Raw genomic sequence first — 27325 nt, 5'->3', positions numbered from 1 at the left:
TGCTGAAAATCAAATCAATAGCATACTCTGCAAGCAAAGCTATTCTTGTTATACTACCTGTTACCATCTGACAGTAAAATAACATGAACAGGTAAAATAATTTGAAAAATTACCTTTCAGTAGAATCCTGTCAAAAGACTCAAGCCTAGGAGTTTGTAGTCAGAAAAACAACTTAGATAACATGTGGGGTAAACAAGATCCCTGATTTTTGCTTTCATCTTTGAGATAGTCCTTAGATTTGACCCTTTTCTTCTTCAGGGTCTGCTCTAAGGTTTGTTGACAGTTTTCTTGCTCCCAGCCTACTCCAGAACACCAACAACACAAAGATGTTGTTGGTGTCCCATTAAGTAGATTTGACTTTCCTTTACAGTTCTGAACTGTGCAAAGGAGAGGTTAGGGACAAATTAACAGCCTTGGTTAATTCTGTGAACAGGAAAGAAAAAAGACACAAGCAGCCTAGTCTTCTGAAATGAATTTATATTGTTACTTTTCACATAGTGGAAAAAATAAATCTAGATATATTTACATTTGAATATAAACATAAAATGTCTGAAAATAAATGAAAAGCAAATCAGAACTGAGAATTGTATAAGTATGCTAGCTGACAACTATTGGCTACTCTTCATAGTAAGTAAGGAATAATAGGTTTTCTTCACCTAAAAATCAATATTGGTATTTCTGGTTTAATTTTTTTTTAATCAGTACCACACACTACACGGCTTTTGTTTATAAAGCACTGCATTTAGATATGAATCTTTAAAGGGTTTTTGTAATTAAACTTGTACTGAAACTTAATGTAGTATCAAAGTCTGTTGCGGAGCTTCTTTGTTGTTGTTGGGTTTTAGTGTGATGGGATTTTTTTGTGGTTGTTTTTTGGTTTGTTTTGGGTTTGTTGGGTTTTTTTTCCCTTTAAATATAAGTAAATGAGACACAAAGCAACATAGAAACCTGACTCTTCTAATAAATACATAAGCAGGAAATATGATCCTCTTTCCCTAGTGTTAACTTGGGGAATTGGCTGAAGTTTGTGGTATCTCATTGTGAAACCTGAGAGATTAAATATAGAGACCAGTTTGAAAAGCACAGATCTTCAAATCAGCCTTGCTCTGGTAGTTGAAATGACCTGGTTATTGCTTCTATCTGTCTATCACTGGTTTTTAGGTATACTAATGAAAGACACTACAACTTTAAATTGTGATACGGTACTGTTACATTGTCATAAAATTGCCTGTATCTAGATTAAATCTGTATCAGCAGGCTGAGGGAGGTGATTCTCCCCCTCTGCTCTTGTGAGACCCCCTCTGGAGTACTGCGTTTTGCTCTGGGACCCCCAACACAAGAGCGACAGGGACCTGTTCGAGACAGAAGCTAGATTAAACTACATATGAGGAAAAAATTCTTCAGTAAGGAGGTGGAGAGACATCGGAACAGGTTGCCCAGAGAAGTTGTGGATGCCCCATTCCTGGCAGTGTTCAAGGCCAGGTTGGATGGGGCTTTGAGCAACCTGGTCTAGTGGAAAGTGTCCCTGCCCGTGGCAGGAGGGGTTGGAACCAAATGATCTTTAAAGTCCCTTCCAACTCTAACCATTCTATGATTCTATTATTCTATGATTAAAAGACCACTAGGTATACACACATTCAGAAAGAAAGAGCACAAACAAGAATTAATTCATAGCTCGTTTTTATAATTTATTAATTAATAACATTTCAGTAATTCTTAGTTTTTCATGGAACAATGGGATGATGTTCTAAGGGAGGGCAGGAAAGCCAGCCATGTACAGCCAGGATGTTGCAAAAGCAACCACTTCTGTATTCATTAGACACATGATTTCTCTAAACATGCTCTAGAACTTTGCTTAGGACAAGACTTATAATTAGAAACTAGCAAAACCTTTATAAGCACAGTGATGCAACGCATGCGCCTCGTTTGTCTTAAACTACAAGCGGCTGCTTGCTTTGAGGGGAGATGCTTTCCTCCAAGTCTGTTTGCAAAACATCCTTCAGCAGTCTAACACCTAAAATATTTATGGCTCCCTTTAACCAGCTTCCTTGTGTCATGAGCTACTACTAACTTGCCAAGAAAGGAATTCAATGAGGATAAAGAATTCTTAGTTTTACCTGTGCTGACCAGTAATAGAAATAAAGACTGCTGAAGTGTTGGAGAGACTAACTCCAAGCTTTCCGTAAAGACAGAGATAAAACACATAGCCACGGAACAGATTTTCTGGAAGACTCAGAAAATGGGATGATTTGTACGCACAAGCCGTATTTCTTTAAAGAATTAGGCTGATGACATAATGACTTGTATTGACAATAATGGACATATTGCAGCAATTTAGGAACTATTTTTCAAAAACCATGCTGTGGAAGCTCATCCATCCAATTCCTGTTAAAGAAAATACAAAGCAACAGGAAACTTTAAATGATAATGTTTGAAGATATTCTCCCAAAGTCAGTTTGTATTATTTTAAGCAAGATTTTTTTTCCTGAGAATAATATGTATGAAATACTAGAAACAAGGCAGAAAAGTACTTACTTAGGCTCTCCAATTTAAAAAACTAGTTGCTCTTTTAAGAGATTCCTGACAGAAACTAGGGAAGCTGCATCTTTGTTAAAATACCACAAATTGTAAAAGCTGTCAAAGACTGATTGACATCTCCCTGCTTCGGCAGCAATATTCCCCCTCCCCCCCCCCATATATAACTCAGTGTATCTTACCATGTGCTTGCTTCGAGCTCAATCTTTTTTGAAAGTTTCAGTTGAAATGGCTCAAGTATTTTAACGGAAAAATATACCACCTTAAACAAGCATTTTTCAGGGCCTCCAAAGGCTGAGAAGACTTTTTCAAAAATTTCTGCCACAGTTGAAAGAAATCTCTGCTGGTCTGCATCAAAGCCATGAAAGGAATTTGGAGGAATTCCTGTCTTGGTACAAAAAGCCTAAGGTCACAAAGAAAAGGGACTATAGGAAACTGAAAAGAAGAAGACACGGAGGGTAATGGGGCTTTGCAGCCAAGTATGAGAGAGGAGAGAGTCAGAAAAGAAAGCAAAGACTAGACACCAAGCAGAGGTCTGTGCTGCCAGAATTTGGGCTTTATTATGTGGTTCCTGAACCTCTGCTTTCCTCACCTCTGGGAAAACAACTATTATTCTCTTTTATTCCCTTTAATAAAGGTAATGGGCTGAGTCCTCATGTTGTCATTTGGATTAGTCTGGCTGTGACTTGGAAAATACGAACTATTATATCTACAATAACTAAAAGTGAAATAGGAATGTTTTTAAGTGCTTGACACACCTGAAGTGCCTTTTATGCCTGTATGACTATAAAAAAGGGTATAAAATGTCTGTTAAAAAAAAAAAATCTTGCTATTTCTTGATTATAAAAAAAACCAAACAGAAACCCAAAACAAATACCCAGCTACCCGAAAAACACCTGTCCTAATTTAACCGCTTAATTTTCCTTTCTGTGCTGTTAATAAATGTAAAGTGTAGCTCATACAAAACTTGACCTGCTCTCTGGAGCAGAGTGTTTCAGAGGGAGAGGAGCAGAGAAGGTCAATTCCCTCCAGCACTTCACAAAAGGGAAAAGGGGAATTCAGAGCACATGGACAGGCTACTTGGATAAAGAGGACCATAGATAATGGGTTCACAACATCCAGTTGGCTGCATCTGTAATTTGCTCCTGCTGTACACAATCCTGAGCCCCAGAGCATACTTTGGCACTGCAGCAGAGCGTTAAGTGGCTGAATTCAGACCCTGCTAAGGAAAGAGAAAGCTCCTGAGCGGCGGTGCTGTGCCAACACAGAAGAGGCACTTGGCATAGAGGGGCCAGTGAAGCCGGTGGTACGAGTGCCCTGTGCTCTTATCTGCAGACCTCCGGTTCTGCCTTGGCTGATTACTGGGCCCTTCAAATGAGAACTAGATAGGTAGCAAACAAAAATGAAGGACATAATTGAAAACACAGAAGAGGAAAGAGCAAATTAGTCCCTCCCTGTAGTTGTCTTGGGGGTAGGCCAGGGATACTTACTCCAGGCAGGGCTAAAGCTGGAGAAGAGACAGAGATTTCTGACTAAGTTACTAGTCAGCTCCTCTTTCCCTTCCTGTAGCCCATTCCAGCTGGCTCACCTTCACTGGCAGATGTAAAATATTTCTGGTCCACTTTGGAAGGGGACTGAGGGAACTCTGATATAAAGAATCAGCATAAACCTACTTGAAGAGAAATAGACACTGAAGCAGTAAGTAGGCCACATTAACCCATGTGTCCTCTAAAATATGAAGGTAAGAACTAGCATTTAGAAACCAATCATGGGCTAGTTAGATGCAAAATACTTCACTAACGTGAAAACTACAAGAGATGCTATAATATTTGATTACCCCTGAGGCCATAACAAACTCAGAAGGTAGCATATGAATTGCTGATTATTTTCTATGATGATAGAATCTGAGAAGTTGCTCATTCTGCTTTTGTGCAGACTGACAGGTCCCTGGCTGTACCACTTTGACTAAATTTGAATCATGTAGTGCTGCTCTCATTTCAAGACAAGGTAGAACACATTGGAGCTTTGAGGTTTTTTTTCTTTTTCTGGGGAGTATAAGTACTTTGTAGGGAGATGCAGACAACGATCATTAAGTTTGCCTTGCAAGATAAATCCTAGCTTTCTGCCACTTCAGTGCTGGAAGGTTATCATGCATCATGATAACCTTCCATGATGTGATCACAAAGCTTCCTCTCTTAATTCAATACACAAAATGGATGACATGAAATGATGAATCAGGGAGGTATAGAGAAAGAATGATAAAGAAGGTGAAGTTCTGTGGTGGAAGCCAGAGAGTGTAAAATTTAAGATTACATTATAATAAACACACAATGAGGACCACGCTAATGTTAACTTTAATTTTCACTGACTTTATGCACTTGATTTTGAAGTTTTACAGATCTTGAAATGCAATTATTATGCAAGATGTTACATGTTAAGGAGTTGTTAAAGACATTTTAGAGTGCTAAAAAAGAGCTCTGCTTAAACAATACCGCTTTGTATACATCCATTTCAAATTGGAGGTACCAATTGGGAAGTTCCTATAATGCTGTCTCCCATTCTGACATTTTCAGTAATACCAGCCAAGAACTTGATTCAAACTATGCATTTCAGACAGAGGGGTATGAGTAACTGAGCAAGAGCTTTTAGAACTTGATGCCAGGACAAACATGATGTCACATTTGGATCCAGCAACTCAGGTTCAGGCTGTGACAGTCTCATCATGCCTGTCCTGTTCTGACAAAACTATTTGCTGGTGCTGTGAAAAGACCAGGAAAGAAGAAAGCACCTATTCTGCAATACCGTTCTGCTTGGAATCCTTCATTCTGCCCTTAGAATGTCCCTTTCTGGCTGAACTGTTGAAACAAAAAGGCACCCTTACTGAGAAATAAAGGCATGTATCCAAGGAGTTAGTGCAATGACTTCCCAATTAATTTTTCCTATATAATAAGCAAGTCCTAAGGAACAAAGACAAATTTAATTGGGGAGTGAATTGATAAGTACTAGACATACATCCACAGCATTTTTAGAACTATTAATGTTTTTAGGAGAAACAGAAGGGAAGCATTTTAAACTAAATCACGCAATTCTGTCAAGAAAATGAGATATACTTGGGGTACGCATTTCTCTAAAAAAAACCAAAAATCAGGGTCTGATCTGTGCTTCATTTGAAAGTACCCCGTGTGGAGAGAAAAAAGTCATCAGAACACTTTCACAAACAAAATGGTAACACTGATGTTTCATCTGGAGCATCACAGACATTTTCAGAATTGAAAACTGACAAAGTTAACTATATAAAAAGGGGTTTATCAGAGATTTTAAATATATTTCCGTATATAAAGGAAGTTCTTTTGGTAAAACTATAGGGGGTGTTCCTTCAAACAAGTTTGTAGATAATGTATTTTACCTTGTTTTTCCTGTCCTGATAGTTACTATATCAAGTTCCTAAGCAGAAACTTCTTTTTTCAGGCCACTGAAATTAAGTCAGCAACCACCTCCTGGCAAGATTCAGAAAAATATTTCTGTATCTGACTGCCATTGTAAATGAACAGGTGGATCCAAAGAAGTTTCTCCTGAAGTTCCCACCTTCCGTGAACACATGCAAGCATGAACAGTGGCCCTTGGCATGTGCTGCAGGGTCCCCTCAGTACTAGTGGAGGCAATGAGATTAAGTGCTGCACCTTAGAGGTTCTACTGTCTACCGCCCTTGACAAGTCCTCTGGTGAGTGAAGTGCATAGATTTCCTGATTGATCCATGAGACATAGCTTTTTTAGTAGGAAGGGTCAAAAAGCTCTTCTAATATTCCGTTCCTTCACAAGATGAAAAATTATGGCACTTTGGATGACGTATGCATTATGGGTGAACAGGATTTAGCTTCTACTCACACAAAATTATCTTCTGGAAAAAGGCTTTTTACAAACTTCTACATAATGCCCCCCCCCCACTTTACAGTGAAAAAGAGAAAAAAATATGTACACAAACACAGAAATCTACAATCGCAAAGGTTGCACTAATTTAGAAAGAAAGAAAGTGCATGACAGCTGGCGTTCACTGTGCCTGTCAGTAGATAATCATGAATGATTTAGTTTTCCAATGAGCTTTAAAGTCCATTGTAAAAGACTGTTAGTGAAAATCAATACCTGCAAGATAAATGGCAAAGTCTATGAATTAGAAATAGAGTAGTACTGAACCACTGTTCCTCAAAATAGACAGTTTAAACAGGCAGCATCTATGGTGCACAGCAGCATGATTTTTTATAATTATCAAGAATTCCAAGGGAGGAAATAGTCATTGAGTCGACAGTATTTGCTGATTACCCCAGGCCTCTTTTTTTAATAAAACCTACAGAAGTTTGGAGAGGAATGACAGGTATGAAGGATAAACACACCCTGGGAATTAGGCAAACTGCAGTGTAACTCAGATAAATGTAAGCTAGTGTACATAGGCAAGACCAGCCTACATATCCAAATTAATCTGTCTCTAGAGGCTACTGCAACTCAGAAATTCAATAATACCACCAGTAAGAAAATAATATTGGTTGACTCTACAACTAGAGCATCCCTAAAGAAAAGGTTCTCTGAGTCTTTATATATGTGAAAAAGCTCACCTGCAAAACCAGTGCAACTACAAGCAGACAAATTGGTAACAAAATTCTCAAAAGCATTAGAAAGAGGATGAAAACAAGTATGAATTGCATCATGCCTAGAAAATGATCTTAAAACTGTATTGAGTTTTGGTTCTGCACTTTAAACATACCTGAATCTTCTTTCTTCTTTGTACACACGCATATACCCCCCGAATTGACATCCCTGCACATCCCTACATCTCCCTCATAAATGCACAATTTTCACATATATGTTCTGCAATGAATTAGTAATATTTGCTACTGTTTATAACATGTGTTGGGCTGCTGACATTTGAAAGAAGCTAGCTGATACGTTACCTTGGAACCATCCCACAGCACCCCGTGCTGTACCACAAGGCCTGTCAGCAAGATGTATTTGCAAGTCATGAAGACAAAAATTCTCTTGCTGTTTTAACTTCAGACAGAAGGTGAGTTTGCAAAAGGAAACACTTGGCAGCGGTTCAGCCGATCACTGTCTGGCAGTGATGACACTGCTTCCCTCTCCCTCCCCCTGCAATGACAGTGATAAGTGCGATGCTGTACAGTTCAGGCAACGGTCACATACAGATCATACTCGCTGACTTGGCAGAAATGACCCAGAGCAGTTTCTTTCCTGTTGCTATTAGCTTAATATTTGCAGCCTTGTTCCATGCTGAATTACCTCCACGCATGGAAACCTGAGTGGCAACCTGAATAGTATTTGTTTTGGTGTACTCAGTGCATTTAGGATAATAATTAATTAAACAAATGATAAAGCATGATAGCAAAAAAGCATTTTGATATTCAGAACCATTTTATGAGCTGTTAAACCAAGAACTACAGAAGAGAACTTTTTTGTTATTGCTGCTTTGATAAACATAGAGAACTACAGAAGCATTGAGCACTATTTTGGCAATAACTTTTTTTTTTTTTTTTTTTTTTTTTTGAAAAACCCAGGATGCTTTACCATAAACTAGAAGTTGCAGGTTCACATTTTTACATTAGCTGGCTGTACCATTTTTTACTTTATTATTAGTGCACGGAATTAACAAGATCTTCCAGGTGCTTCACTGGCTGTAACAGACTTAACTTGATTCATGTCAGTGGAAGATCTAGGTCTTACCTGCCATACTTGTTCTTCCATTAGATTTTGTTTTTACCTTTCTTTTACAGCACAGAAAATGCACATGCCCAGGCAAATGCTCAGAATTCTTCTATCACTCATCAAATATCTGTCATGGTTCATTTTTTCAGTATGCAAACAGCACCTCAACAGACCAAGTTAAAAAAGGATTGGCCCCCTCTGAGCCTTTCGCACATGGGAACAGCAACCACAACAGCACAGATAAAAAGGTTCTCTAGAATTGTGTCAGCAATGTACTATCTTAAGGCAGCTCCAATAGTGGATATTAAAATCAGCTTGGAAAGCATAAACTGAAACTAAATGTGGAAACACCTTTACTTACTGTGTTAAAATTTGGGAAGAATCCAACAGCAGAGCTGCTGTCCACAGGGAAGGACATAAAGGGTTTGATATCCAGGGAAGGCTGCATCATCAAGGTAGGTGTACGCACAAGGGTGGGAAGTGTAGTAGTGCCTGCCAAGAGCAAACAAAACCAGGAATTCATATTCTTCTTTCTACATCACACACAGCATAGCTGACACAACCACCAAGAAAAAATAATACAGGGACGTAATAAAGTGGGTCTGTAGGAGACACTGTCATTAAAAGAAACCTATTTCCACACACTACAGATGAGGCAGAGCACTTCCCTATGGCCATGAATACTCAAATGCTGAAGAAGAGACATATGGTATATAAATCACACTGGCAAGTAGAAGAAACCTCTCTAAAGCTGAAAACTTCTGCTGTGCCAAAAGGCCCGGATGGGCACCCATGAAAGTCAGATGCTTTTGCAATTCATGGTTGCCTGTTAGATCAGCTAGCACAGACAATACATGCAAGCTGAAATCCAGAGGATTGTTTCCAAGTAGTGATCTGTTATTTTTTCCTCTTCTGACAGTAACTATCAGGTGCTGTACAAACACCATTTTACCTAACATTTTAAAAAATGCCTTCTGTTTTACAGTGCAAGGCAAATATTAGAAAACAGCCAACAATTAAATGATCAGGTAGCACAAATGAATGTAACTCTTTAAATACAATGCTAACTAGTATTTACTTAATTGGAGGCCAGATCTTTCTCTCCAAATAAGAGAGCTTCCCAGAAATCTACATGCTAAAATTCTTTCTGTATACACTTGAGAATCATTCCCCAGCAAGATCCCAAAGAAATGGGAAGGCACAGATGTCCAAATATTCATTTTTAACTAGTTATCTGCCCTCAGTTTCTCTTTCCTGGGTTGAATAATTAATTCAGCACTGATTGGAGCAGGCACTGAAACACAAGTGTCCCACACCTCTAAAAGAGGGTGAGTCACTCTCTGCCTCTCCTACCTCTGCCCGGATTTCTCCATAATTACCTCCTCCTCCCACTCACTGGTGGCCAACGCATCAGCTGGGAGTTTAACAGTCCTCTTAGGAATTTCTCTGGTCTTAAGCAGAACTGACGCAATACCTAAGCTTTTTCTCATAGAAGTTGTCTGAGCTTTTTAAACCCAGTCAGGAAGGTAAAACAAAAAAGGGTGGAGGGAGGGGAGGGAGAAGATGGGGAGAAAAGTAAACAAGCAATTTTTCCTCTCTTCTCCCATAAAATCAAATCATTTGCATCTACTTGCAAGATGCCAGGCAATCCATATGGGCTGCCTGAGTACCAGTCTTCCATTAAGGGATCTCCCTTTCTCCCTGTTAAGGACATGCAAAATTGAAGGCAGACTGGAAATTTTCCTCCTTTTCATCTCATCATCCTGCCTCCATGGACACAATAAATTCCATCTTACAGTATCCAAGAGGAAAGCTGAGTTCAGAAGCCAGATGGGGCTGCATGGATTTTTTGGATGGCCAAACACTTATAACTAGCCCTCAGCTCAAATTTGGTAGATGCTGGAGAGACAGCCATTTTGATCACAGCTGTAGCACAGTAAACATTATATTATGGTCTAGCAGATGAATAGCAGGCTATAATCAATTCTCTGTTTTTTCTATAGGAAAAGTGTGATGATTGCACAAAAATGGGTCATTGACAACTACGGAGAGAGAACTATAACACCATCCCAACTGAGCTGCACAACTTTAAAGGAAAAATGTGCCTGAGACACTTTCCCAGAATATTGTCTACCTTCTCCTAGCCCAATAATTTCATAAATATAAGGTTTGTTTCTGCATAAGCCCAAGAAACTCATTGACAGTTGTGCTTAATTAAGTGTAAGTCAAAGTTTATTCACGTGGAGTCACAAACGTCAAAAAGCTAAGAACTACCATTCCTATAGTTTCTTCTTCATATCCATAATGAAAAAAACGCAACAATTGGAAAGCAGTGTGTCAGAGAATTCCGAAGAAAATATCTTCAATTGCAAAAGTGATGATTATTTCTACTAGCTGGTTTTGAAACAGTAGATTTACATAATTTGGATTACAGAGTTGCATTCAAACAGCAGCTCTGTTGTATTCAATTAACTAAAGCCCATAAAGTGCCGTCATCAATCTAACTTCTGCAAGTTTCTCTTTGAAGCTCATATGCAATTAAAGATCCATGAAGTTAAAAAAGACCTGACCTCTTTTTATATATACATAGCTCAATGAAGCTGTTACATACTTTAACTAAATTTTACAGAAAAAATATAAAAGAATAGAGGTAAATTGTGACTGACATTTAAAATCAGAGTTAAACTAGGTTTCTGATGCTGTCTTTAACCAAGGTATAGAAAGCATTTGGCATAAAAGTTCTAAAAATTAAAAAAAAATTAGCATCTTCCTGCAAACAATGCAATCTTCTTTGTACTCCTAGGCTGAGTACAGATCATTTCACATGACAAAGGAATTCGAAATCTGCCTGCAGTTTTGCAGCTTATGGTGTTTCTGCTGCCAGAGTAATATATGATCAATAGCCTAAGACACATTCAAAGTCTGTGCAAAATAGAAAGCATACACACCTACCTCCTGCTGATTAATGGAGGCATTAATAACAGTTCACTTCTGTTCGCCAGTTTACTACTTCAGCGATTGCAAATCAAATACCAATGACCCTGTTTGACTGAGGTCTGATTTGCAGACCCACCTTTCAAAGCCTTTGGAAGAATGATCAGATAAAGATGACCCAAACTACAGCTAGAAGCACTTCAGGACAAATTATCAAATTAAACAGAACAGGGCACAGTTTTACACTGGCATTGCTCCGAAATGTCAAATAGATTCTCACCACCACTCCACCAAATCTGCATGCAGACCTGAGCTAAGCGGGAATGCTGGCACAAGAAAGATGTAGCTGACAAGCTTCATTATCTTCATAAATTTAACAGATGTTTACCATTTCATTAGCATTTAAATTATAAAGACAATTTACCACGTCAAAAACAGAGCATTTAGAACTACTTGTAAATCTTCGGTATAAATATAACTGATCTTTCTTGTAAATTTATTTGTTCACTTCAGCTTTATAATTTTCAAACAATGTTTTTTACCTTTCTAATTTCAATTTTGACTCCCACAGCAGAAGTTACCTATATACTGGAGATTTAAGCAGCAGACAAACTTTGCCAAAGGGCACTGATCCTCACTGGTCTCTTTTACCTTTGTCTAAGAGGAGGAAAATAGGTTTTATTCTGAGCAGATGATCCAAAATGTCTCATTTTGTTGACAGGTTTTCTTCCTCCTGTACATATTTATCTGAAAAACAAGTCTCCATGTAATAGGTGCTGTTCCTCTTTAGCCACATAAATGTTGCTTCACGGACACTGCAATGCACTGGGACGTTGATGTTTTTGCAAAAGTTATGGAAGGTGGTCATCTTTACCCAAATTTGATCTGTCTCTAACAAAAAAGGCACATAACTAATAGATTAAGTGGCAAAAGTGGTATTTTGGAGGAGCAAATAAAAAGTCTTGCATCAGCCACTCCCACAGGAAGACAAGTCCCAGGGGCCAGTGAGACATGCTTTACCCAGGCACGAGAAAGGGGACAGATGACATGGAGATTCAAGAAGTCTCTACCAACAAGCCCTTGCAGCTCCATTGCAGCTTCAAGAAAAACTGTGGAAGCCAACACTAGCAAGATTGCAGTTTAGGCAGAGTCAATCACAGTTAGCTTCGGCCATGGTTAACAGTCACTACTCATCTTTCTCAGGTAAGAGCGATGTCATGTTCATTCAAATCTAAACATACAATTTCTCCCTTTTTACCTCCTAAAAACTATTTGTGAAAATATTACTTCTATGATTTTCTCCCTAAGTGCTTTTCTTCGTCACTGACAAGCAAAAAAGGATGTAATGTCTGCACATTAATACCTCTGATTTGAGTCAATATTAGAATATTGCATGAAAAATCCAACTCCATCACAAAGCTTACTCATCTAAAACACATTTTGAAAACAATTTCATCGTATTTACAGAAATTAATTACCTTCCAGTCTTGAAAGCATGCTCTTCCGATGTCTTCATTAAAGGCATCTATAGAGAAATCTAAAGCTATACTCAACATTTTCCCTTTTCTATTACCTAAAGATATTGTTACTGTAAAGATTACCATTAAGATTACAATATTACTACAATGTTTTAATGGGCCAATCCAAGGAAGCAATCCACACTCAGACCAAGAGCAGTGGAAGAGTAACTGAAGTGCTATCAAGTCTGAATAAAAGTGTTTGGTTGACAAATTTCTATGAATTGCATAAGCTACATCCACCTCAGACTGCACATGGTTGCCTTTGTTGTAACTTGTGCCATGGACAGTATTTGGGAAACTTCAAAGGGATATTGTTCAAGTTGTTCGCACCTACCACTACTCAGTTGCATTACACCAAGAGTTTTCAGTTCATGGACAGGCTGTGCTGGCTTTTTTATTCCTGAATTGTCTGATCATTTTCAGTTATAAAGAACTTTTCTTTCTACACCAATGTTGAGTAGCCTTATCTGGCCAGGGAACCGTAGCAACTTAACTGATGGGACGGGTCAGTTCTGGGCTTTTTCCTCCTTTACCTTTCTAGCGCAGCATTTTTCAGACACTATTTGAGCCAACAGTATTGCTTCATGGGTGGATGACAAGTTGTTCCTTTCCTTTTGCCCACGTTGGCTGAATTCGTTATGGACTGCAACCACAATATGCACAGCCACCCTGCCTTTAGACCTCACATCCTACTTCCATTTACAGCATTTTCCTTCAGAGCTCCAGAAGAGGGAAGCCAGGCAGGACAACCCTACAGTTTCAGTACAGTTCATTAATTTGTCAGTGGAAGTTCTGAACATTGTCAGCAATGTTTACTTCAGCATGTGATTCAAACAACAGTTTTACGAACAAGTTAGAGCCAAAGGTAGTACCTAGGCTTTCATATTGCATTAAAAAAAAAAAAAAAAAAAAAAAAATCTTTTTAGCATTATTGACTATGCTTGGGGAAAAAAAAAAAACCACCCCAAAACTCCACAGCACCAAAAGATCCCAACTTGCATAAGACTTTCCTACACTTGCTTATATGTAGGTTTATGGGAAGATGAGCACAATGAAATTAGGTTTTTATTAACACCCCCACCTAACTACAGAAATGCACAGCAGAAAAAAATTAATAGCTTTCTTCCCTTATATCTGATGTCTCCATCGCATCATGCCCCAGATCTATTGGCTTTCACTACGATTCTTTTTCTACCCATAAATGACAGGTAAAAATCAATCACTTCCAGGTCACTGCATTTCGTAGATTAGGTATTTATGAGACATTAGCACCTAAGACATTTCCCAATACTTAATATAAATATCAGTCTTTTTTCCTTCTCAGTATGATCAGTTTAGGGTATTCAGAAATTTTCTAATTTTGTTTTTCAGTTACAGATATACATGGGTATTAAAGAATGTCATGTGTTTCTGTTTATGCCTAAGATAAACTGCTAAAAACAAGTTAAGTGTAAGTAAAATAATTCTGGTTTTCTGAACAGCAGGTGTTGATATCAAAATGGTTAAGGAAAAAGTAATTTTAGTAGTATTCCATTAATAATACTTATGAAAGTGAACATTAAGACATACTTCCCTCTTAAATAAAAGACAAGTGGATAAATACAACATTTTAGTAGGGGTTTTTTTGTTTGTTTTTCTTTTTTTCCCAGGATTCACTCAGCAGAACATACATTACTTGCTTTAAATATGGTATTATGACAAATGAGATTTATGACACCCATAGGGATTCCAGTCTGTCAAAAGTAAAGTAGTCAAGGAGAGATAAGACCATTATTCCAGCAGATTTTCCCAAATAGCAAATTAACATAATCCTAGGAGATAACTCACTATCCAGGCAATTCACTTTTTAAAATAAGTTGAAGCAGAAGCCCAGCATATATGAGACATGGCACAGCCCCCAGCTGACAATAGGAAAAATGCTAACAACTTTGCCCCCAGAGCACCATACCAACTAACTCATTAATGAATGAGGATGCAGCTCCTTTGGGAGTTGATATGATTACCATCAGAGCCATTGATTCATGTGCATCTTTTAAAACTTGGAGAGTGCACTGAATTCATACCTCTTAAACATTATTCAGGTATCAATGGAGCAGTCAGACCTTCCATTGACCAACATTTAAATTGCACAAACCATACATGCCCATCAATGTTTGGCAAATAAAAATGGTAAATCTTCAAAAGACATCTCTTTTTTCAGAAGCCACAAGGAAAGGCAACAAGAACTGAGGTAGATCTTATGGCTACTCAACAGCACTAAACAAGAACCATTCTGCGTAACACTCGTAGGATAAGAGATAACAAAGCACTGGTCCAAGTCTAGCCTTCCATAGCAATATATGGATACAAAGTGACAAGCCAAATATTCTGCACTCCATTCTGAGTTTATTTTTTCAGTAGATGCTTCAGCAAACCCAGAAGCATTTGATGCAAGTTCACTGCAATGTACAAATTATCTCTAAATTGCACAATTTAGGCTCTTCATGCTCAAGAATGACTTATCTAAAAAAAGTCAGATTATGAAAATAATTCTCCCCCTACAAATTAAAACATGATTTCCAGTATGCCTGATCATGAAGTTAGTATTTCCATTATTATCCATCTAGAAATAGATGCTCTATGAAGGTGTGCTAACAGAATTCCATATTCTCTTTTTGTATAAAATCAGATACCATGTAATGAGGTATTTCTACATTTCAAATACATGTAGGATTCCACCAACTAGGTGAATACAAAAAATAAATTGAAATCTGGTGCTGCTGAAATGAATGGAAGCTTTGGCATTTAATCAATCCATAAAGTCAACCATCACTTACTTACCTAATATTGATTATATATAGCTCATTTACAATCAGAAAAGAAGTAGAGCTATATATTGCACGTATTTCACATAAGAATTCTAAAAATAAAAACATAAACCCACTTGTACTTACAAGTAATGAAATCTTTACTGGATCAGACCCTTCCTCATTGAAATATTAGGGGCTGACTTGGAATTACTTTAACTTCCATGACTTGTTAATATTCCTCTGCCTATCTAATTCTTTTCCATCTCCAAAGTCTTACGATTGAAGATGTTCATTTCAAAAAACTTAGACTCTAGATCATAAATACTAGACATATACTTGATATGAAGACACAAATGGAAAAACTGATATTGAAAACCTCTATTATAATAATATTAATATTCAAAAGAACTGTGTCAATATTTATTTCCTTATCTCTACATTTAGTACATCAAAATCATGGAGAACAAATAATGATGTCTACCTGGCAGGGAGCAAGGGAAGGGGGAGGGCAGAGGCATAACAATAGGAAACTGGAATTTCAGTATTTTAGAGATAAATACTTCAAAACATTAATCAAGAAAAATCTCATTCTCCTTGCAGTTGTACTGCATTTCTAATAGTTTGCAATAACAACAGGAATCCCCGTAGGTTCTGTATACAAGATACCAGAACAGACGGAGAGGAAAAAGAAGTCCAACAATTAGAAGTGGAACAGATTATCTTGCACTTTCCTTAAATAACTGTTGCAATTGTCTGATCATAACATTTGGAAGAGCCCTGTCCTCCCCTGGATTTGCAGAACATGCAACTCACACTCATGTCCTCTTTCTCCTTTAGCTGTGTTCTTGCAGCTGAGAAAGGACTTGCACACCTGCACAATGTACAACTTAAATGTTACAGCAATTGTGCTACACTGTTCCACACATTTTTTTACAGTATTTATATTCCCAAGTCAAGTGAACTCCAGAAGTACTCTACGAGTATGGAAGAGTGTTTGTTAGCACTGGCTCCTTGTCAAGTCTAAGCAAGTAAATAAATTATGGAACATCCTTCACTATATTTAGAAGAAACACACTGGCTGCAGTACAACTGCAATTTGCTATTATCTATAGGTACTATGGAAATATTTGTCATTAGCTTCTTAAAAGAGCTAATTCTCTAGACTTCTAAAGCAACCACGATAATTTGATTGGAAAGCAGAGTGGCACATTATAGCTCAACACCATTAGGCTCAGTGAGTTGGATTTTATTCTAATCAAATAGTGACAACTATTAATAAATGCAACAGTCCTGCCTGCATTAAAGTCAGCTGGAGCTCTGCAGTCTATCCCAGTTTCTTTTTATCAGAAACTCCCGGCTTGCTCAAGCCTCTCCTGGTATCCACAGCCTGAGTGAGCAGCTCTGCCCTCTCCTCTGTTCTTATCTGCTTCTAGGAAACGCTGCTTTGGAGTTGGTTTCACTGTGAAGTTTTCCAATTATGACAGAAAAAACAGCTGTCTTTTTCACTCTCTGTTCTCTTGCCACCTGCACTAAAATGGAGATCTTTCTGAAATCCTTAGGATCCTTATTCTTGATGGATTTAAACCCAGGCTCCCCTTGGCTTTTCCAGTCTCCCAACACAAAGGCGCAGTAAGAGTGTTTGTTTGCTCTTCTGCTGTCACCTTTAACTAAAACCACACCACCACCACATGCCTAATGAATTCATAATCTTGTCCAGATCATAGACTCATAGAATCATAGAATAGTTAGGGTTGGAAAGGACCTTAAGGCCATCTAGTTCCAACTCCCCTGCCATGGCCAGGGACACCTCGCACTAAACCATGTGGCCCAAGGCTCTGTCTAACCTGGCCTTGAACACTGCCAGGGACGGAGCACCCACAGCCTCCCTGGGCAACCCATTCCAGTGCCTCACCAGATCATGGTGTAACTTCCATGCCAGTCTCCGTGTTTTCCTCAGCGCACATTCTTAGGTGTTGGGCACCAAGCCTGTGAGTATCCCAGGATGAAGCACTGTACTCCCTTCGCTCTCAGTTCAGGATTCTGACTTAACACAATGTTACATTACAAGCTGAAGTTTCTCTAGTAAGTAACAACCAAGAAAAAGGACCTTAAAAGTTTCAGTATTTGGGGGATGGGAGGATGGAACTTGGTTGCAGTTAGTTTTTAGAGAGCCTGTTATCACTTCACCTCTCATATAACCTGATGTTTCTCAAAACCCAACTCTTCTGGATTCTGTCACCATTGAGCTCATCATCTAACCCACAGTGAGCTTCCGCATGGACTTTCTTTCAGGATGTACTGAGTTCCTATCCAGTAAAACAAACAAGTCTATCACTGGCAATGCTGCTGGATGACTGTTTTGTTATTAGTCGGACAAAACCATTATGCCTTAACTTATACATTTAAGGTGATTTATGTCTGCAGTTGGCTTCTCGATCCTTATTCCACTTCAGTACTCCAACATACCAGCTCAGCAATGCTGTGCACAAAAGGTAATAAATAGGCATCTAGACCCATGTACTTCCTCACAGATACATCTAACCACTTAATCACATTAGACAATTTCCAACTGTCTTAAAAGTCATCATAACTTAGGCAATTTCATGCCTCATTTGCTTTGCCTACACAATCACCTCTAGAAAATACAGTTACCCGAACTGCTTCTTGTTTTCCTTTTCCAAGTTCTTCTATTGGTATTGCTCTCTAAATATCCTTCAGATAAAAGATAGCCACAATAGCTAATTTAGGTTGTTAAAAGTGATCTATAGAAACTATATGCAATGGAAACCATGATCTCTACTGAATGAAATGTAGTTTTTCCTCCAATGAAAATTTTCTTTCTTTTTTTTTTTTTTTTTTTTTTTAAATTTCAAAAGAAGTTTGAACACCCAGTCCACCCCCTTTCTATCCAAAAGGTCACAATTTCAGTCACAATCTTCCCCTTAGTTGCTATCATTTCCATAGATAGGTACATGCTTTTAAACAAAACTATCTTTTTGTTTAGAACTAAGAAACAATGAGACAGGGATGAAAGGCAGATTTAAAAACCTTCATAACATTGTCCAGTAGCTTACATTCCTCACTGAATTTACCTGCTCTGCTACAGCATAGGGAATGCAGCATACAAGCACCTGTCCAAAAGAGGTCAAATGTGTAAAGGTAGTGGGCTGATTTACCACACATGCAGTTTAAGTCCAAGTGATATAATCCTTTTTCTAAGACTGTTTTACTGAAGAAATTCCTAGATGACTTAGAAGTAGTTTAAGGAAAAAAAACCCCAACTATTTTGTAATTTCCTAGTTAATAGTACAGAAGGAAAAAGCTCCTCCTTCCCAAACTTCTCTTAATTCTTCTGGGTGCTCTATCTGCTGCCCCTAACCTAAAGCAATAATAATGTCTTCATAGGATTTCAGCTTTCTTCTAATCAGATGCCATAGTACATCTCCTTCTTTTCAGAGCCACACTCATAAAAGTCAGAGCTCCATTTCTCAAACTTTACAAGTTACCAGTGCACCTCGTAGTACTGTACTTGGAAACACAAAAATCCCGGAGACCTCACCCCACTCAAGAACATAGGAGCCAGACTCAGCACTTCTCTTACCTGAAAACACACCTAAAGGTACCTCAACCTAGGTATGAAAAGAGCACAAGAGTTGCATTTCTGACCAAAGATCTTTAGGACATTCACAAAAGGAAGACAGATACTACAAGTTCACCAATGCCTTACAATACTCAGAGCTGCAGAGTTTTTTGCTATGACCACTCAATCATGAATCTTTTTAGCAAAGCAAAAGCATAATTGAACCCAGACTATATAGTCCCATAAAGTCCCACAATTGATCAGTGCCACGATGCTTACCTTAGTGCCTAAGGTTACAATTCATCTCCTCTGCAGCATTTAAACATACACACAGCATACTACGCAGAGATAAATAATCCCTTGATTTTGACATTGTGTTTTTGTGATGTTGGGTGCCATGAGACAGTGGGCAACCAGCAAGCCCGAACAACTCTGGGCTGCTGTGATTGTGTCCTTAACTTTAATTACCCTTGAGGATAGTGTTTGCAACTTGACTTCAGAGGGAGGGCAGGCTAATATTGACATCATCAGATCAAATATAACCTAAAAGACCAATAAACTGTATTTCAGTGGCATTTTCCCTGCTGTTATTCTTAAACTTTGAGCAGTTGCTAGCTAGCTGGCTGCTACAGACCTGCACTTTAAATAACTCCTGAAGAAAAAAAAAAAAAAAAAAAAAGGAAAAACAAACTAATGGTGTCTGCTTGAATTTTTTAAAAAGTTCATAAAAGGGCACCTCAGTGCACAGGGCTAAAACCAGTGTTGAGTCATCATACTCAGAAGATCAAAGTCCACAAATCTTGGCTCTCCTGAATTAAGGTGCACTGCTTTACTTATTCTCAAGGTCAGGACTGATGAATAAATACAAATTTGAGAATTTATAAAACTAGAACACATACTATCTACCTACGCTCTATTACACAGGGAGGAATGAAGGCAATAGATTTCAAATTAAGAGATCTGTTAGCACAGCTCACCACACTTGTGATCTTACTGGACATTAATAAAACAATGGTATCTGATTAGAAACCTTATTCTGGTTTTGGGTGCAGCAGTGCACCAGCCCTGCAAGAGCTGGACTATAAAGATTTTTAATGCTGTTACATTTTCAAAGACGAATGACATGAACTTGGGTAACCCCACCATCAGCTACATTCAGAAAGAGAGACCCCAAAAAAAGACGTATATAACAGAATGTTTCTGTTAAATTAAATTGAGACTGGACCAAAGAAGAATTTATTTTTTTAACAAAACATTCAAACTGACTTTTAACAGGACTTCAGCTAGTATAAGCCTTTCAAAAAAGTCATGTCTCATTTCCCAAAGACTAATTAGTACCACTTCAATATGATTTATTTAATCAATTAAATCCAATTCATCAAACACTGTACTGAAAATTGACTTGAGAGTCAAAGAAAGCATGAAAGCATTTTCATAAAACGTGCCATGCAGCCTGCATCTACTTTACATGACCACACGGGGAGCAGGCTGGGCAGCCCTACCACTCCTCCAGTTCCCAACACTCCTCTTGTGCCAGCGCAGGGAGTCAGACCAGTTGGAAAAAAACTGGCATCAAACCAACAAAAGCCAAGTTTGCTTTCAACCAGACCAGTGAGTGGGTCAAGCTGAACGCACAGTTGTGAAACAGAGACTATTGAGATGGGGGTGGCTGAAAACAAAAAATGTGAGCACCGACGCTTTTTATTCTCATCCAGATTCGCCTGAATTAGCCCTCATCTTTCTTGCCATGTAGCAGACAAATTTCATGCCTGCCACACTATGCTTCTGGTTACATTTCTCAGGATGGTATCTGTCTTAGTTGATAAGAGGGCAGTATTAACTTGCATTCAGCTTGTGATATACAGCAATTCTCTCCTGCATTCACGAAGTAGTGATTCCTCCTTATGTGTTGCACTGGTTATTACTCAGTTCCTGGTTTCCTTTATATACTTTGGCATAATTCATTTGTCCCTTTTTTCAAGGGGAAGATAATCTAATAGTTCTTAAACTCAGTTTGTTCGTTCTTCTCTTTTAAAAATACTGTGACCCCATCACCTCTCCTATTGCTCTGGGACTTCATCTTCTCTTCAGAAGAGGTAACAGTTCTGTTATTTCCATCCACACAAGTATCACATTTGTCAGGACAGCATTTTGAAGATTCAAGTTCACTGAGACACTCTGACCTGTTCTTACAGGTTTTTGTTATTTATACTGATCACTGTCACGTTAACACAATTGATCTTTCGAACCAAAAATAATGTACTATGCAACCCAAAATTCTTGGCTTCCTCTACCATTCACAGAATAACAATCCACCTTTTTCTTTGGTATTCTGCAAGTATTCTAAGTGCACTTGCAGAAAGATTTCTTAAAGTTAGATGCTTATTTCAGTCTCATTTTATTTTCTAATTTTGTACTACACGTTCATGTTACTCTGTCTTCATCATCCTCAGTAATTTAAACTACTTTCAATTACCTACCTACATATACAGTCCTTGTGCTTGAGTCCATAAAGAGTTTACAGTTTAGTTAAATTATCCTTGCCATACTTCCTGTCTTTCTTCTGCCATGGAATGGTTTACAGTTATGCTTTTATTAGGGTCTTTGTAAAAGAACTTCCAGACCCTTACAGTATGCCTGATAAAAGAAATACCCTGATAAGAAAAAAACAGTCAATCCTCTTTTCAAAATTACTTTCACTACTGGTTGGTTGGTGTACTATGATGTAGTAGCATTTTGCTGCATAACTTAAAAATCATGCAAGATTATTACTTCTGTTAAGAAGCAACTCCCTCTCACTTCCAATAAATATCCTTTGCACTATCTTAAAAACAAGTGTAATATTTCACTCTGATTTTAAAGGCAACAACCAATACTTAATACTTAGTATCCTAAATACTAATTTAAAGACATATCTAAGCATCATACAGGCTCCAGCCTGTCTCCTGGAACAGCCAGATGTATTTCCCTCACCCTTTCAGTTTCTAAATCCCTGGTTATATACTATACTAAATAATTGTACTTATCATTCTGAGAAATAAGAATGAAGCAACTAACACTTCACAATTTTTTTCCTCCATCCTGATTCCTTTTTAAGAATGAGCTCAAGTTCCCAATCACTGGGCTTTAAATTCATGTTTAAACATTTTTCTTAAGTCTCTCAAGAGTACCACACACATTTAACATCACTTCATACTTAGGGATTGGTAAGACAGAAATAAGAAAGGCTTTTCTGAAAGGCAATACACATTTTACAGAAAATGTATGTTTTAAAATGTGGCTTTATATCTCTAAACTTTTGAAAACTTAACAATAGAGATGAAACTATATAATTCAAAGAAAGGGTATTTTGGTTTTTTGAGGTAGGAAGAATTGGCAAAAGGCACCAAGGAAGGAAAACACTGCTATTACAAAGGCATGGCTGCCACCAGCTTGTGATGTTTCTAGTAGCTATAATGCCACCCTGCAACAGGGAGAGCAAAAACCCTGAAATCCAACCCAGATTATCAGGGAGAGAATTATTCATGTAGGATTTTGAAGGCACAGTTGAAGGCTTTTTAAAAGAGTATACTTTTAGTCACAAAATCTTAGAAAGACTATCCATAATATACTCCTGCTTTTCCCTTTTAATCGCTTATATTTGCAAAACTGAAGGAAGCAAGACCGCTTTTATAAACTTAAGGCCTGGAGGTACAATATGTGATGTACAAAACTCCAGCAAATGGTCCAAACTTGGATCTGTTACCCTGGTGCAAATCCATCATCATTCCTTTTAAGTCTGCAAAGTCACTAGGATTAGCAGCAGTACAAGTGTGAAATCTGGCTGATTAACTTCCACAGGAGGAGCTCTGTGTAGAAACAACAGCTGCCAGGTCAGACGTTATAGCTAGCATTTCTCAATGCAAAGCAACAGTAAGAGGAGGTATCATGGTATTTGTGAACATAGTTTCACATCTTCACTTCCATACTACATGAACAGAAACTGCCACATGCTCTTTGTTGACTAATAGTTCTTTAATTGCTGCACAGGGAAACCCAGTGAAGACATGAAATATATGAACACAGAATGGAAACAGGCGAACAGCTGCGACATTACACAGAAAGCAGCATTTGTAGTAGGAGGACCACAGCAAGCAGGTCATGCAGAATGACTTGCAGTCCAGAGAGAGGGTCACAGCTTACCCGCTCTTCTATCTATTACCACTGGACTACACATCGCAGCTTTCCATTCGTGTGCAAATGTCCTAAATCATAACATCTCCTTGCATAAATAGTTCCTTCTAAAGTAGCATGCTATATTTGGCAAGAGAGACTTGCAATGAAAAGGATGAAAGACTGGCTCTTTAGTTAAGGTCAAGGCTTATAAATTCCTGTGCATACACCAGTCATGGTTTCACAGTTAAGCACGCATTCCAGAATAAGTTTAAAATATGCCATATATTTCTGCAAGACACACAGCCTTTCGGAGTGAAACCATACTCCAGAATACACTCACTGCTGTATAATCTAAGGACTCTAACCAAAGTCCCTAATTCAGGAAGTGAAATTCCTTAAGCAGGTAGCTCTGAATTTGCATTTTTTGGTTGAAGGTCAAATCACCTACAGAAGGAACCCACATTTTTATCAGTCACCAACAACAAACAGCCTAAGTGTTCTCCTTCCATCTCCATGGGCAGAACCTACACTCTTGGAATTTCTGTGTTGTTTTTTCAGACTTTTCAAAACCATTCCCTGGAAGTATGTGATGTTAGAGTCTGGATGAAACTTTTTTGTAGCTATAGCATATGTTTACCAGCACAAGAGAAGATCAGGCAACTGAACTGAACATTAACTTGATCAGGAACATTCATGATGACATTAACTGCTTCTAAAGGAAACAAATCCTTAGGTATTTTAAAAAGTATAGTCAGAGTGGAGGATAGACCACAAAAGAGAAGAATAAGTCCCAACTGCCAGCAGCAGAATGTTTACATTTGAGAGAAAATGTATGTAAAGTATTTTAAATCTACCCCTTAAAGATGTGACATGTATTAAGCTTTGTCGGGTTTGTTTTCTGTTGGTTTTGTGATTCATCATTTCTGAAAGTTACACAAAAATAATGGGTCATGCAAAACAAACTTTAATCCTCAATGTCTTTTCTAGAAGAACAGAAATGTATGTCACATATTTTAAATGCTTTATGGAATGCATATTTGGATAGAGTACGATGTCTGATACCTCAATTAAAAAAAAAAAGATAGGTACCTCTTGAGACAACACTGGAGCCAGAATAGAAAATAGCCACAAACATTTTCTTTTTCTCAGATCTAACAACATTATTTGCAACAATGATGTGCAGAAGAGCCAGCATTCTACATGGGAAAAAAAAAGTAGAGATAAATCTCCAACAGAAATTGAGAGGTATTAATCCTATGGCATGACATTTCACCTTCAGCGCAGCATTTAAATTTTGGTAACCATCATGAAGGATAGGAAAAAGAAGAAACCATAAAAGCAGCTGGATTCCAGTGGGATACGAATTAGAAAACTTCAACTAGTAAACATCTGTGCCTACAAGTACAGAGGTCTAGACGAGTATTTATATTTCTGCATGTGCATATTCAAAAGAACAGTTGAGAAAAATGTGTAAATTGATCTAAGACCACCGGGTCTTCATATGTTGGGTTAGGTATGGATTATAGATTGATAAATCAATCCACCAGGCAGCAGTGGAGTTAAAATAAGACATAGACAAAAACTAAAGAAAATAAAAGTATCTGGACATTCTGTCTGAAAAGTTTTTTAAAGATTACCTTGGTCATGCAGTAGCAAATATGAAAAAAGGTGTAAATAGTAAAAATGTTTGATGTGTTTCCAAGTAACGTTTGAGTTGCAAGAGCAAGGGATTGACCTGCCAGAGTAGCAATTAAGGTGAAGGAGGAGAAAGCCTAGTTCCTTCTTCTGTATAAAACCATCACATATGAAGCACAATAACCTGGCCACAGCATGAGGGGACAAAGCTCAAAATATCAATGTATCCCTTATATAAAGCAAGAAGTTATCAGTCCCTGACTGATAAAGCTTATTATGTTGAAGAAGCAGGTACCTTTTAACTTGAAAAGGATTTACAAATTGAAAAGAGGCTGAGGCAAAGCAATATAAGAAGAAAGCTCTGGGAAGTCTAGAAAATACAAAAAGTTGAAGATGGACATCCTAGAAACAATACACAACAGACAGAGGCAAGAAGAAGGACTGGGCATTTGAAAGACTTCTTAAAAGTCTGGAGGATAGAGAGAACTGGTAAAAAAAAAAAATAAAATACAAAAACCACGATATAACTGAGAAAAACAGGTCTGAACATCAGGGAAATTTTCTTGACACCAAGATTATTCTGAGTGATATTTAATGTTCACAGCAGCAGCTTTTGTGAGCTGAACCAGACTGTGGATATAATCTCCCAAGAGAATTTGGAAATCTGAATTCCACATGCATTTGTATCAAGACTAAATAAAACAGTGTTATATATACAAAAGAAGTAAGTCCACATTGACAAGGAGAGGATTAGATGATCAGCAATGGGTGCTATGATTGCAGTTGTTGAAGACAAATTGCAATAAGACATTCACAGCTAGTGTCAAACTTTTCTTTTATGAAACACAAATATGTCCTTGCTTGATTTCAAGGAAGCTATGTTTTTCAGAAATAGTCTTACCACAAGTTTTGGTCAAGTGATCAATAACCCAAAATTTAACAGAAGCAAAAAAAAGCAGAAACATATGCTACAAGCTAACACCAATGATGTCCTGAGTGCAGTTTATTTTATCACGTCCACTCTACAGCACTAAAAAAGGGTCCTTCCTCCGTAAGCAGGGTTGTCAAAAGCTTAACATAAGATAGAAATATATAGAAGTATCTCTATACTTTGTGTAGAGAAACAGAAAGCTTTAGCTTAGTAAGAGAGAAGAGCACTTATTTCTGTTTGAAATTCACCTTTTTATTTTCCCATGGTCCTTGCATTTTTTTGCATTTGAAATGCAGAGAACAATATAAACATTAACAGAATCACTCTGACAGGAATTATGTACCTATTCCTGTGGACAAGTAAAGCAGAAAAACTTCACATTTACGCTTCTGTCAATTCTAGTTGTTGACAATTGAACATTTTAGTAGTTTTCAACACAGTAGCAATTGCAAATTCTGGGAAAAGAAGGTTGCGAAGATTCCCTCTCACTTGCAAGTGGAATTTTCCACTTTGTATAAATACTATTTTTGTCAAAGCAACTTGTACAGAGACACGCTAGCACCACACATGAAATGGAAAGTTCCACAGCTGCAATAAAACTGGGAATTTTTGTTCATGGAACACTTTTCATATTGAGGACAAACATGTATCACAGTCAAGAGTAGTCATTTATCTTTGCAGATTTACAATTTTACCTTCCTAAATATAATTTGTATCTGATTTTAAATGTCAATTTTCCATAACGCATTTCTAGCAAAGTTCATGATTAAACACCCTGAGCAGGCTACCAATTGCCACATCCTTTACTCCTACCATAATAATTTGCTTGCATGCACCATGAGCTGAATCAGCAAAAAGCAAAACCAGCTTTAATTTAGGATATTAAGATTTGTGCAAGTTGCAACAAAGGAAGTTATCCATTAAAGAACTTATACTTACTTTTTCTAGAGTGACAGCAACTTTCAGCCATTGTTACTAGAGACATCAAAGCATCTTGATTAAAAGCTGATCAATGAATCACGGAAACTAGTGCTAGACAATCTCAAGTCATCCAATCCATATACATAAAATAAAACAAGAATTTTACCTTAAATCTATGGTGTCAGTCAAACTCCACATGATTTGAAAATCGCTTTAATATAAATAGAACTTAGAACAGAGGGAAAAGTAGTAAAAGTAAGTAAAGAGCTGGGAGGAGGAGAAGAAGGAAAAAAAAAAAAAGATGGCTGCTCCTGGCTCCATGGAATTTGGTGCATTTTCTGTGCATGTGTAGCTTAAAAAAAAAAAAAAAAAATCACATCTTTGAAACAGATCTTAGTGAACTGTAAAGAGGTATTCATTTCAAATTACAAAAATCCCTAATACATCTCACATTTAAAAGAAGGGTCAGCAAGATTATGTGATGTTTGCACAGTAAATAGCAAGCATCAAGATTCTGTTCATAGTCTGGAATTTTAATTGCTTGAGAGAAAATACAGAGTAAAAGAATTAGATTATAGTTGTTAATTATGCAGAATGGTTGATGGCGTTATAACAA

General features: G+C 37.7%; 1 protein-coding gene across 4 annotated transcripts in view; it reads right to left on the bottom strand.

Annotated features, from left to right (window-relative positions):
- Positions 1-27325, bottom strand: part of ZNF385B (zinc finger protein 385B) — a 179624-nt gene that overhangs the window by 56690 nt on the left and 95609 nt on the right. For 2 of the 4 annotated variants that reach the window (XM_030488397.1, XM_030488398.1), the window contains one exon: positions 8606-8736. The exons of 1 other annotated variant lie outside the window; for it this stretch is intronic. In XM_030488397.1, the coding sequence (XP_030344257.1) occupies positions 8606-8736 (131 nt within the window). Of the gene's footprint in view, positions 1-8605; positions 8737-26875; positions 26950-27325 lie in introns of those variants that run through there. One more of the 4 variants, XM_030488399.1, reaches the window with a different exon arrangement.

Source organism: Strigops habroptila, chromosome 5, assembly GCF_004027225.2.
Source record: "Strigops habroptila isolate Jane chromosome 5, bStrHab1.2.pri, whole genome shotgun sequence".
Classification (NCBI taxonomy): domain Eukaryota; kingdom Metazoa; phylum Chordata; class Aves; order Psittaciformes; family Psittacidae; genus Strigops; species Strigops habroptila.
Note: the sequence above shows the minus strand (reverse complement) of the source record. Positions and strands in the feature narration are given on the sequence as shown.